General features: G+C 65.2%; 1 protein-coding gene across 1 annotated transcript; it reads right to left on the bottom strand.

The window, feature by feature from the left end:
* Positions 1–319: 319 nt before the first annotated feature.
* Positions 320–10,442, bottom strand: NINJ1 (ninjurin 1). Its single transcript, XM_027616933.2, has 4 exons — positions 10,288–10,442; positions 3,677–3,902; positions 2,875–3,036; positions 320–2,068 (listed from the first exon to the last, which is right to left on the bottom strand). Exons 1-3 carry the CDS (start codon positions 10,360–10,362, stop codon positions 2,882–2,884), a joined length of 456 nt encoding a protein of 151 aa, XP_027472734.1. The 5' UTR covers positions 10,363–10,442; the 3' UTR covers positions 320–2,068; positions 2,875–2,881.
* Positions 10,443–12,167: the final 1,725 nt, after the last annotated feature.

Below are 12,167 nucleotides of genomic sequence, written 5' to 3'. Positions count from 1 at the left end.
TTGGAGCTGCTCACCAGAGCAGAGGGCTGCCCTGGGGCCCGTGCGGTCCAGCACTTTTCCACCTTGTTTCATCCATTTCCCCAAGCTTTTTCTTGGAGTGTTTTGTTTGATTTGGGGGGGGGAGGGGCAGAGAGAGAGGGAGAGGGAAAATCCCAAGCAGACTTTATGCCCAGTGTGGAGCCTGCCACGGGACTCAATCCCACGACCCTGAGACCATGACCTGAGCCGAAATCAAGAGTTGGACACTCAAACGACTGAGCCTCCCAGGCGCCCCTTTCCTGGAGTGTCTTAAAGCAAAGCCTGGCCCATCTTACCCACAAGCACTTCTGTTTATTGATCACTTTGTGGGAGCTGACCAGGGGCCACCTGATCATTTTAAGGAATGGGGTGTTGGAGCTGCCCTAGGTTCAGATGGCAGAAGGGCCTTGGAGCTGGAAGGTACCCCACCCGGAGGACCAGGTGAGGGTGTTGCCACATCAAGGATGTGAGGGGTGGGGCCAGTGGGGGTCGAGAAAGAGGGGCCAAGGGGGCAGAGAGCAAGGGCTCAGCCCTTGGAGGTTGCAGGGGTGGACTGAGAGAGCAGGGGGTTCCAGCCAGCAAGGGGACCCTTGGGGACAAGCCCTTGCTGGTATCTGCCCAGCTGGTGTCCCTGACCAGCAGCGCTGGGCACCCCACATGGGCCAGAGCTGCGGGTGCAGAGGGGAGACCCATCGGCACGCAGACTGAAGGAAACCTGAGTGCCGTAACTTTCCATGAGGTCATGGGTTGTGGGCCACGTGCCCTGACAACACGTGGGAGTGACATCTGGCTGCTCCCCAAGGTCATCCTGCACACCGTCCTTCCCCCGACCTCTTCAGAGGAGGGTCCAGGTCTTGGCTTCTGACCCCAAAAGCCACCAAAGTTGATGGGGGACCCGTAGACCTCCTGTGGCCGTGACACAGCACCCGGGGCCAGTCCTCCTGAACGTGCCCCCCTGCGCCCCGGAGCCAGAGCTGGGGGTGGGGTATGCAGGGTTTATCCTGCTTATGAGTCCACGGCTGCCTGACAACACACGCACAGGTCTGCAGTGTAGACCAGAGTGCTGGATCGGGCTGGTTTTCTGACCTGGTCATTGTGTGTGGTCGTGTCGGCAACCTCGGAGGCGCCCACGGACCCTTCTGGCAGTCGGTGCTGCGTGCTGTCCCTCACGGGAGCCACGGCCACCCTGGAGAACCCTTCCAGGGCTGCAGGCCGTGGCTGCCCCTCACAGATCGAACAAGGATGCGCGGTGTCATCCTGGGGCTACGGGATGAGCCATTTCTGCAGCTCTAATGTGCATCTCAATTAAAAAAAGATGCCAGGCACCGGAGCTTCAAGAACCCGGTTTCTGCCTCAAAACTGTGCCCTGACATGCCAGACGCCAAGGAGCTGCGTGAGCCCTCGGTCCCCGAGAAGGCGCCCATGGTTGGGACTGTGACCCCACGACGGCCCGGCAGGGTGGGGAGGCCCTCACAGGCTGGGGGGCCTGGGGACATAATGCAGGGCCAGGCCCGAGAGGGGAGGAGGCGCGTCAGCTTTATTGGTCGTTGGTGCTTAGAAATGTGGGGGCTCGGGGCCCTGCTGGTGGAAGGTGTGTGCAGGGCCTGTGGCCAGCTGGGGCCAGCAGTCCCGCGTCCTGGGTCAGGAAGCACAGATGCCATGGCGCCCCAGCGTGGGGCCTCAAAGCCCAGATGCTCGTTGCACTGGTAGAGGCAGGGGTCTCCTTGTCCCTCCGGATACGTCCCGGGACCAAGGCCAACAGGGGCCCCTCACCCCCATCCTTGGGCTGCTGTGTGTCTGTGGCAGCCATGACCCTTCCCCACTTCTGTCCCCTGGGGCACGCTCCAGGGGGAGGGGCAGCCGAGGACGGAGCAGGGCCCGCGCTGGCCTGGGGTGGCCTAGCCACGGGCGGCTCATCCCAGGACACAGTCTAGTGGGGCCCGCCTGGGCTCTTGCGGTTGCAGGGAGTGCCCCGCACTGGGAGGTGGGCCTCAGGGGGGAGGTGGCTCCGGGATCTGGGTGGCTATGGCCGGGTGCGATCCGGGGACATCTGCCAAGAAGGGAGAGGAGGGGTGTGAGGGCCTCCAGTCCCGCTCTGGCGGCCAGACTCGAGCCCCGAGCCCGCGACAACTCCAGAGGTGGAAGGGCCTGATTCTGACCTGGGCAAGCCTCAGTTTCCCTGGTTGGGTCACTGTCAGGATTTAAAGGGGGGCCTTGGAGAGCAGAGGCCGGTGGGTTGATGATCAGGGAGGGTCAGACTGCGTCTGGGGCACACAGCAGGCAATTAATAAATGGCTTGGTCACCATGCCCCGAGCAAGGGAGCAGGCTGGCATCCAGAAGGTTCCACGGGGGTCGGACTTGACAATAAACCAGGGCCAGCAGCCAGGCACTGAGTGGAACCCCAGGTGGGGCTGACGGCCATGGTGTGGGCAGAACGGACACTCCCAGCCGGGCCACTGCTGAGGGTCCCACCTCATCATCTGCCGGGGTGGGGTGGGGGTGCTGGTGGGCAGACGGCTAGCAGTGCCCACCCTTTCTCTGGGGCAGGCCCAAGGCCGGATGCACCTGCGGTGAGCAGCCCCGGCCAGGGCCCCAGATGCAGGACACCTGACGCGCTGGACCTGCTGACCTTCTGCATTGGCCCTTGAGACACCCGGGGGTCACCCAGCCTCCCTGCAACTCCTGCTCCCAAGTAGGTGACCTTGGGTGGGTGCTCACCTCTCTGAGCAAGGACAGGGGACGAGCATGGGGGGCACATGGCCAGGCATGCCCACCCTGTGAGGCCCAGACAGGACAGACGCTGGGCAAGAAGTCTGCTCACGGTGGACAGCAGGGGCCGTGCCCTTCTGGCTCACCTGAACCCTACTGCCGCGGAGCCACGTCCATCACAGGCTTCTGGATGCCGAAGGCAGTGATGAAGATATTGACCACGACAATGACGAAAACCAGGCCGGTGGCCAGGTTGTTGAGGAAGTCCAGCTTGGCGTGCTTGGCAGGATTGTTGAGGTCGTACCTAACTGCGGGCACAAGGGAGCAGACACTGCACGGGGGCCCTGCAGCCCTTGGGCCCGCTGCCTCGTTTGGGGTGAGATCTGGGCCTGTGGCCTCAGCCCTGCAGCCCTGCTTCCTCCACGCACGGAGCTCAGAGTGGCCCGGTGCCGGAGCCGAAGAGCCAACCCGGGGCGCAGGTCTGGACTGTAAGGCACAACACGCTGAGTGCACACAGGGAAGCCCCGTTCTGAGTGCCCGTGTGCGATGTCTAGCGATCTTCACGCCTACCCAAGGCCCTGTCCTTACGCCCACGTTATAAGTGGGGGAACTGAGGCCTGCGGGGTCAAGTACCTGCCCCAGGTCACACAGCCAGCAGTGGAGGTGAGCCCTGACCCTCAGCTCGGGGGCAGGACCACCATCCAGTCCCTGGAGACCACTGGAGGGTTACGTTTTTCTATATCCTCAGCTTGGGTGGGTGGAAGGGCAGAGACATGGGGGGGGCCCTCTGAGGGCCGCACTGGGGAGCCACATCCTGACCGCATGGCTGATGGGGGCCTGTCAGGTGGTGAGCACCCTGTCCCGGGGGGTATGCAAGCAGAACCAGCAGATCATGGGCGGGGCCGCCCCAGGGCCCTCCCCCCATGGGGGCCCCGCCCAGGCTCACACCAAGGAAGATGAGCAGCACGCCCACACCAATCTGCAGCACGAGGGAGATGGAGATGAGGACCACCAGGGGGACGAAGAAGGTGAAGGCGGGGCCCTGCTCGATGATGGCCTTCAGCTGGGAGGCGTTGGCCATCAGCAGCGCGATGTCCAGCATGCTCTCAGCTGCGCTCTTCTTGTTAGCGTAATGGTTCACGTTGATGGGCCGGTTCCGGCCCCAGCGGGATGGCTGCGGGGAAGGGGTAGTCAGCCTGGGACCAGCAGGGGTGTGGGGCTTGGCGGGGCCTGCAGGACCCACCCCGGGAATCAGGTCCTGGGGGAGCCACGGCCTCAGCACACACACTGGTTTGCGACGAGAATGCCTCCATCCTGCCCGGGGTGGGGCCCTCCGGTGCCTTCCCTGCGCGCCCGCCGGTGCCCCTGCCTGCCTTCCGCCCCCGGGTGCAGGCCACGTCCTGCTGGGACGGTCCAGGTCCCCGCACGCTCACCCAGACGCCTACCAAAGCGGGGCTACAGTTGAACTCAGCTGCTTCTTCAATTTTTATTTTTACAAACAATTTTGAACCACATGATTGATGTAAACACCTGGAGCCTCGGGAGCTGAATGCGCACACACGACACCCTCGCGGCCCCCAGGCCACCCCTCTGGAAGCTGCCTCCTGCCCTTTACTCAGTATCTGTGGTGAAGTTTGTCCCCACAGTGCCTCGGGGACGCGGCACAGGGCACTTCCCGTCCAGGCTTCCCTGCGCCTCTGCCTGGGAACGGCCCGGGCCTCAGAGCCAGGTCGCAGGCCACTCCTCTCACCCTCCAGGCCCCACCCAGAGGTCACTGCCTCCAGGAAGCTCCTCTCTCCTGGGCTGCAAGGTGGGGGGAGGCGGGAGAAGGCTCCCCTCCCTCAGTAGGCCTCCCCCAGCTGCCGCTGGCCGGCCCCTCCCCAGGCCCGCAGGACAAGCCCGCACCCTTCAGCCCCAGCCCCTTGTCCACAGGCCCAGCACTGCGGCCTCCTGGGGCACTTGGGAGCTCATGTTTCTACTGTCATGAAAGATGCAGGCCTGGGGGCAGGCTGCCAGGGAGGGGCCGAACCAGCAAGGGAGAGGCCCCTCCACTTTCTGCAGCTGGAAATCGCACCCCGGAAAATCCTGAACTCCAGGAGCGGGGGCGGGAGGGGGCTCGCTGTGGCGGCCTGTCTTGTTAAACGTAAATGTAATCTGGAATAACATGCCCTGGAGGAAGGGCCGCTGGGCGTGCCGAACAGCGGCGTGGGACCTGCCTTGCCTTCCTTAGCACCAGCAGCTAAGTAGCAAATCCATTGGGTTTAAAATTCCAGATCCAAGCCCCACAGGGAAAGCAGCTCCTCGGACCCAACCCCCAGCACTGCTTCTGGAATATTCCACCCACAGCCAGGCCCCACCGCTCTTCCCCCCCGAGCCTCCAGCTGCACCGCCGCTGGGTGGGCCACACCCCAGGCCTCACCCATCAGGGCACAGCCCCTCCTCCCCCCGGGTCTGGGCACAGGCAGCCCACCACCTAGGGCCTGGGCTCCCACAGCACCAGGCTGTCCCCCAGGTCTGCCCTTGCAAAGCTGCCGGGCTGGCCACGCCTCGTCCCGTGAGCACTCCTCCAGAGGGGCGGGTTTCCCGGGGTGTTGGCCTGCGCTGGGCGTGTGCTCTAAGTTCCACAAACCAGAAGCGCCCAAGCAGCTTACCTCAAGGCCACCACAGTGCTCATCCGGTCCCCAGTCCCGGGGAAAAGAGCCAGCCGCACACACACATGGACACACGGGTACGGGTACACGTGTATAGGCATACGAACAAACACATAACCACGCAAGCACACACACACATGCATGAGCAAGCACACATGCACACACGTGCATACACCAGATGCACACCTGCACGTGCACACATACACACACAGGTGTACGTACACAGCACGCGCGCGCACACCAGATGCACACCTGCACGTGCACACATACACGGACACGCACAGGTGTACGTACACAGCACGCGCGCACACACCAGATGCACACCTGCACGTGCACACATACACGGACACGCACAGGTGTACGTACACAGCACGCGCGCACACACCAGATGCACACCTGCACGTGCACACATACACGGACACGCACAGGTGTACGTACACAGCACGCGCGCACACACCAGATGCACACCTGCACGTGCACACATACACGGACACGCACAGGTGTACGTACACAGTGCACGCACGCACGCACGCACGTGTAGGCTAACTGCCAGCCTCTGCGGAGGAGGAATTCCCTTCCCTTCTGAGCCCCTCTAGACCGTTTGAGTCCTTTATAGACACGCACGTTCGAATACAGAAGGACGCTCAGCGCCCTGTGTCCCTGCTCTCCTCCACCCCGGGCGCAGCTCACTATCTTGCTCATCCTTCAGCTGGGTGTCCTCCTCCGGGGCACCCCTCCAGCCCCGTCCTCACACACACTCACTGTGGGTAAACTGAGGCTAGCACAGGAAGCACCTTGTCCAAAGCCAAGAGCAAGTGAGGGCTGCACTTGGAACCCAGGCCCCAAGGCTCAGAAGCCCCCTGCAGAGGGGGCTGGGGTCAGGGCCAGTCTGTGGGCGCTGTGCACTCAGAGGCACCCCTAGGCTCCAGCTGTGTGACCTCAGGACAGTCAGCACCCTCTGGGCCTGTCTCCCATGTGTGCAAGAGGGCCAGGAGCATGCAACCTGTGAGGTTCCGATGGACCTGGCCGCTGCCTCAGAGCCCCAGGGGGCGAGCCAGGGCCCGGGCCACGCGCCCCTCCTGGGGCAGGGCACTTCCTGCCCATGCCACCATCCGCTTCCTGTTGAATCCATGCAGTGATAGGGGGAGCCAGCGGGAGCCCAGCCCGCCCCGCTCACCACAGCCTGGCCATGTAGCCTTGACAACACGCTCCCCCGCGGCTGGCCTCGGTCTCCCCATCTGTAGGCCCCGGGCCGCACTCTGGGAAGCTCTGGCGCCCACAGAGTTCCCCACTAACGGAGAGGGAGCATTAACCTCCCTCTCCACAGAGCGGGGGCCCGCGGTTCAGGCGAGCTGCCCAGGGCAGAGCACAGCCCAGCAGCCCCCCAAGTACAGGCTTGGAGTGGCAGGGGGACTTTAGGGCCTGGGTGACGGCTGAGTCCCAGCGAGGCCAAGGTTCTGGGAAGCCCACCAGCGTAGGGTCGGAGGGCGGCAGGAGCCCTTGGCCTGAACTGACTGACTTCCCGGAGCCACGTTGGGAACCGCCTGCAGAGGCCTCTGCCCGTGACCTGAGTAGTGCAGGGAGCAAACACCCTGGTTAATGTGTCCCCAGGGCCACGGGACTTCCCCAAACCTCAGTGGTGGTCCCAGGAGCTGGGTGAGTTCTGGGTTTTTTCCCCCTAAAAGCCAGGAAGGCGCCTTGTGGGTAAGGAGCCAGAGGAGAGCAGGGAGGCCCCCTTCTGTGGACAGAGGGCCTAGGCGTGGCTGTTCACGGGCAGCCGGCAGGGCTCAGGCCACCTAGGCCAGGGCCACTGTGCTGTGCGTCCTCAGCTCAGACGGGGAGGGGGTTGGGATCTGCTGCACCCAAGCACCTGGTTCTGGCCACAGCTTAATGGATGCTGCAGTCCAGCCCAGGCCTGGATGGGAGGAGATGGGGGTGCCCACCACAGCATCCTGCTCCCCTGGGAGGTGAGACCAGGCCGGAGCCCACTGAGCCCCTGCAGGACCCAGGTGTTTCGGTTACGGATGCCCTCTGGTCCTGCCTGCCCTGCCTGCCACTGACCCCAAACCCCACGTAAGAGTGTGGGACAAGAACCCCTGCCCAGAGGCACCTTCGTGGTTCCAGAACGAGAGACCTAGGCCCCCACCAAATCCACGACATCCATCAGCTGCCCGGCTAGGAGCTACGGTGGCACTTCCACACGCACCTCTCTCTAACACCCCTGAATCCCACACCTGGGTTCCTTGCCTCAGTTCCCTCATCTGCAAAATGGGCAGATGGGACCGAATGCAGGTGTGGAGGCCCCTGGTCTGCTGGAGCACAGCCAGCCAGGGCACACAGCCTCCCAAACCAGCCGCACAGATGTGTAACAAAAAATCCGTAACAGGAGAAAGGTCAAGCCCAGGAAATGGCCGTGTGAGCTGAGCAGGACCCAGGACTCCGGATCGTGGCCCCTCTACTGGGGCACCGTGAGTACCAGTGGGAGCTTTGAAGTCCTTCCTTCCGGGAAGGGACCTGAGAACCTAGAAGGGTCTGGCAGGGCCTGGGTGTCCATCACCTGACCCAGCAGAGTGGGCCAGAGCCCACCGCTCAGACGCGGCGTGAAGGCCGCAAGGCGCGTGCCTGCCCTGAGAAGTCTCTGGATCCACGTCAGTGTCCCAGCAGGAAGTCCTGTGGGGGGGGCGGATTTCCCGCAGCAGCTGGGCCACGGGCTGGGCAGACCTGCTTCCTGTGGGCTCAGCACTGGCCCGCAGTGACCCCGCAGCCATGTCAGAACTTGGCCAAGACCCTGCCAGTCTCGAGATCTGCCGGGAAAGCAGAAGTGAGGAAAAGAGCGAACTTCCCAGGGGCAGCTAAGCTCTGCACAGCCCAGATGTGGCCCAGGAGCCACATTCCACCTTGTCTGGCTCCCTCCCTGCTGTGTCCTCAGCTGGCTGTGACCCCAGTGTCTGCCACCGCCAGACCAAGGCAGGTGTCTCCACGCCAAGATGCAGCAGACATGACACAGCCAAGGGCCATTTTTCACAGTAAAATTGACGTTTACTATTCCTCCTGCCTCCAGCCGCAAGCCCCTCCTGCAGAGAACCTGGACAGCCCGGCCTCGTGAAGTCGTGGGGACACAGGTGCGGGGGGCACCTGCGGGGTTCACCCGCTGTCGGGCTCTTCCCTGAGCCAGGCCACCTGGAAGGTGAGCGACCTGCCCCACTATGGCCTGCAGCGGGTGTCCGGAGACTGACAGGGGCTCTGGACCTGGGCCTCCCAGTCAGTCCTCCCACCACCAGCGGTGCGCTGGGGACACAGGACCAACCTAGCCCAGCCAGTCTGCCATCCAGGGCTCCTGCTCCGGGTGGTACATCTGAGGACCCCAGCAAGACTTTCTTCCCACCCTGACCCTCGTGCAAGGAAGGCTGTGCCTGTCCACAGGGGAAGTGCTGCCCCAAAGTCCTCTCCAGGAGCGGGTCCTGTACGGCGGGCAGGAATGTGACTACTGTGTGCCCAGCACACACATTAGCCCATGGTGGTCCTCACCATGTTCTCGGAGAAAGACCCCGCTCTCACCCCAGGTCACGGATGAGAAACTGAGACAGAGTCACAGACTCAAAAACACAGCAAGGCAGGTTCTGAAGATGGGAAGGCAAGGCAGAGGCTAGGGAGTGGTGTTAGGGGGTCCCGGCCCCAGGCAGCGGGAGCAGCGGCCTTGAGGCTGCCCACCTTCCTGGAGCCTCCCTGCCTGTGAATGGAGACCCCCCCACCAGCCCACCACGCTGGCTCTCGGAGCCACGGAGGGGCCTGACCTCCTGTCACACACGCCTCCTCCCCAGCCCTGACTTCCTTGGTGGTCCAGCCCTTGGGCCTTTCTGTCGCAGTCCTCTCTGCTGGGACACCCTTTCCTACACCGCCATGCCACCCGCCACTCCGGTCTTGCTGTACCTGGTGCCACCGTCCCCACTGTGCAGGCCTCCCCACCACCAACCCAGGGACAAACGTCCTGTGCCACCCCAGGGCTGTCAAGCTTTACTGATGGGTCAGCACGGAGGCTGAGCCGCAGGTTTCCACCAAAAACAGGCAAGGATGACAAGATTACTGCATGGGGCCACCTGCACACAGGGGGGCCTCCCCCTGCCCCCGGGGGGGCTCACTCACCCCACATGTCCTCCCACACTCGGGCAGCGCTGCCCCAGTCTGGTTCACTCAGCGCAGAGACGGCCATCCCTGCCCCCATCCCCAGGGGGGGTCAGAAAGTGAAAGAATTTTCAAAGTCAACAAGTCACCGGAGGGCCATGCCCAGGACCGCACCACAAACAGAGGCGCTGGGGAAGTGCTGGGCCCTGGGAAGGAGGCATGGCACCCCCGGACAGGACCCCGGGGCGGAGGGGCGCAACCACCCCTCAAGTGGGAGTCGGGACCACTGCCCCAGGGCCTGCGGTGGGGACAGGAGCGGGGGCCACAGCCGCCCCAGGGTCCCCACCTGGGCAAGCAGCAGACAGTGCGGTCGCGGTGGACACGGCGGGTGACGTAACCGTCTGCCCGCTGCTGGCGTGGGGCCCGGAGGCTGGGATCCCGCGCGCCTCGGCGCGCAGCAGCCGGAGGAGATGCGGGGGCCGAAGTTAGAGGCCCGCGCGGAAGGCGGGGGAAGGTGGCGCCCAGGCCCCTCCACCTCGTGGCTCGGCGTGGGCACTTCCCAGCCGGACCCTCGCCCCTGCCGGAGTGGCCGGAGCCCCGGCGCCACCGCTCGGACCGACGACACGGGACGAACGGGGCGCGGGGACCCCAGCACCCTGCAGTGCGGAAGCGGCGCGCAGCCGGCCGGCGCCCCCAGGTAGGTGCCTGGGGAGCAGCGGGCGCGGGGCCCAGAGAGGGCGGGCACCGGCCAAGATCGGACAGCGGCGCGAGCGTAGCGGGGCTTACCGAGGCGTCCGGCGAGCCGGGCGAGCCAGGGCGCAAGTCGCCGTTGAGCTCGTACTCCTCGGGGCCCGACTCCATGGTGCGGCCGCCAGAGGCGCCTCGCTCGGGGCCTGAGCGCCGCCCGCGCCGGGGTCGCGGGGACCCGGCTGCGCGCCCGCCCCCGGCCCGCCCCCGGCCCGCCTCGGACTCCGCCCCCGGCCCGCCCCGCTGCGCCCGGACTCCGCCCCCTGCAGGGGCGGGGGCCCGCGGGACCCACAGGACCCCCCCCCCCCACCGCCGGGGGCTCCGGCGAGGACAGCGGGGGCGGCGCGGTCCCCCCAGGCCCGGGCCTCGCGCGGGCGTTGGCACGTCCGCTCTGCCCCAGTCGTGGATACTTTTAATCTGTGAAACGAGGCCAAGAGCCAGCCTTTCCCGGGCCACTTCGCAAACTGCTGGGCGTGCCAGGAATGCGAGCGCGCCGCGGCCACGGCGTGGGGGTTCTCCGGGTGCCGCGAAGCCGGGAAGCCCGGCCCGCACCCTGGGCTCCCTGACCCTGGGCCCCCCAGCCTCTGAGCCTGGCCTCCCGCACGCTCGGGAGGTGGGGGGAGGCAGAGGGCCATCGCCGCGGGTTGGGCCCGCTTGGTGCCGGCCCCCGCCCTGTTGGCGCAGCCTCCGTGCCCCCTGGCGGGAGGCAGGCCCCGGTGCCTGGGGTGGCGCCCCGTGCCCGGGCGGGCCGCGGCGGGTGTCCAGAGCGCGTCGGCTACCCCAGCCCTTGGCTCAATCGGGTCCAGTTTCCCAGGGCGCCCGCATGACGCGGGCCGCTCCCAGGCATCCGAAGCCAGGCGGGTGCGGAGGGGCCGCAGGGGCGGGAGGGGCCGGGCGTTACCTCCCGGGGCTGGTTTGTACCCGGCCACTGTGTCCTCTGGTCCTGACCCTGAGGTCGCAGCCAGGCCCAGCTGGTTTTCTTCCCACATCTGCCGCAGTGTTTCTACTGATGTCTCCTCCCCGGGCACCCCTAGTGCGCAGCGCGCGCGGCCACCAGCGGCTCTGGGGCATGCCATGGTCCTTCTCAGGGCCGAGCAGGTGCCAGGCTACCGGACTCTATAACCCTGAACCATCTAGCTGGGTGGGCTGGGGCAGGTGGCTGGACCTGTCCGTGTCAGCTTCCCGATCTGTGACGGGGGAGTGGTCTTCTTAGGCCCTGTGGGCTGATCTTTTGCCCTGCCCATAAACTGACATCAAAGAAGGTCAGCAGCAGTGCCCCAGGTCAGGCAGCAGCAAGTTAGGTCGCTGAGCTGGAGGCTTGTTCATTCACCCTGGTCAGCATGGGTTGCCTACTGTAAGCCAGGCCCTGTTCTAGACCCAGGGGGCCGCAGCTTGTGGGGTGGCCCTGCCTGCGGCCGGGTGCATGGCTTGTCTTACAGCCTTGGGAAGTGGGCTCTCCCCGTCACCTGGCAGGGGAGGAAAGTGAGGCACAGCTGGGGAGAGGCCCCGGAGGATGAGCTCAGAACTCCTGGGATGGTTGTGGGCCGTCTAAGCAGCAGACGGAACGCTCCCCCAGGTCCGCATGGACAGCAGGTGGGCACCGTGGGACTGAGAACCCAGAGCCTGCCTTGCCCAGGGTCCTGGCCACACTCCAGGCTGAGACCTCCCCTCCCCAACCCCACGCCTCACCCCTGCTGGGAGAGCAGTTTTATAAGTGAAACCGAAGGCATGGAAAACACAAGTCACCTGGAGTATTTCTCAAGAAAAGGGATCTTCCACTAAACCAGGTCTGGGCCCTCCTGCTGGCCTTCTTCTCCTCCCTGGTGTGGGGGGCAGCATCACCTGCTGGGTGGTGGCACCGCGGCGGGGACCGTCCCAGGGCGCGGCGGCCCAGCGGGAGGCGGAGGGAACTGAAGCTC

This window comes from Zalophus californianus, chromosome 13 (assembly GCF_009762305.2).
Source record: "Zalophus californianus isolate mZalCal1 chromosome 13, mZalCal1.pri.v2, whole genome shotgun sequence".
NCBI classification, from domain to species: Eukaryota; Metazoa; Chordata; class Mammalia; order Carnivora; family Otariidae; genus Zalophus; species Zalophus californianus.
Note: the sequence above shows the minus strand (reverse complement) of the source record. Positions and strands in the feature narration are given on the sequence as shown.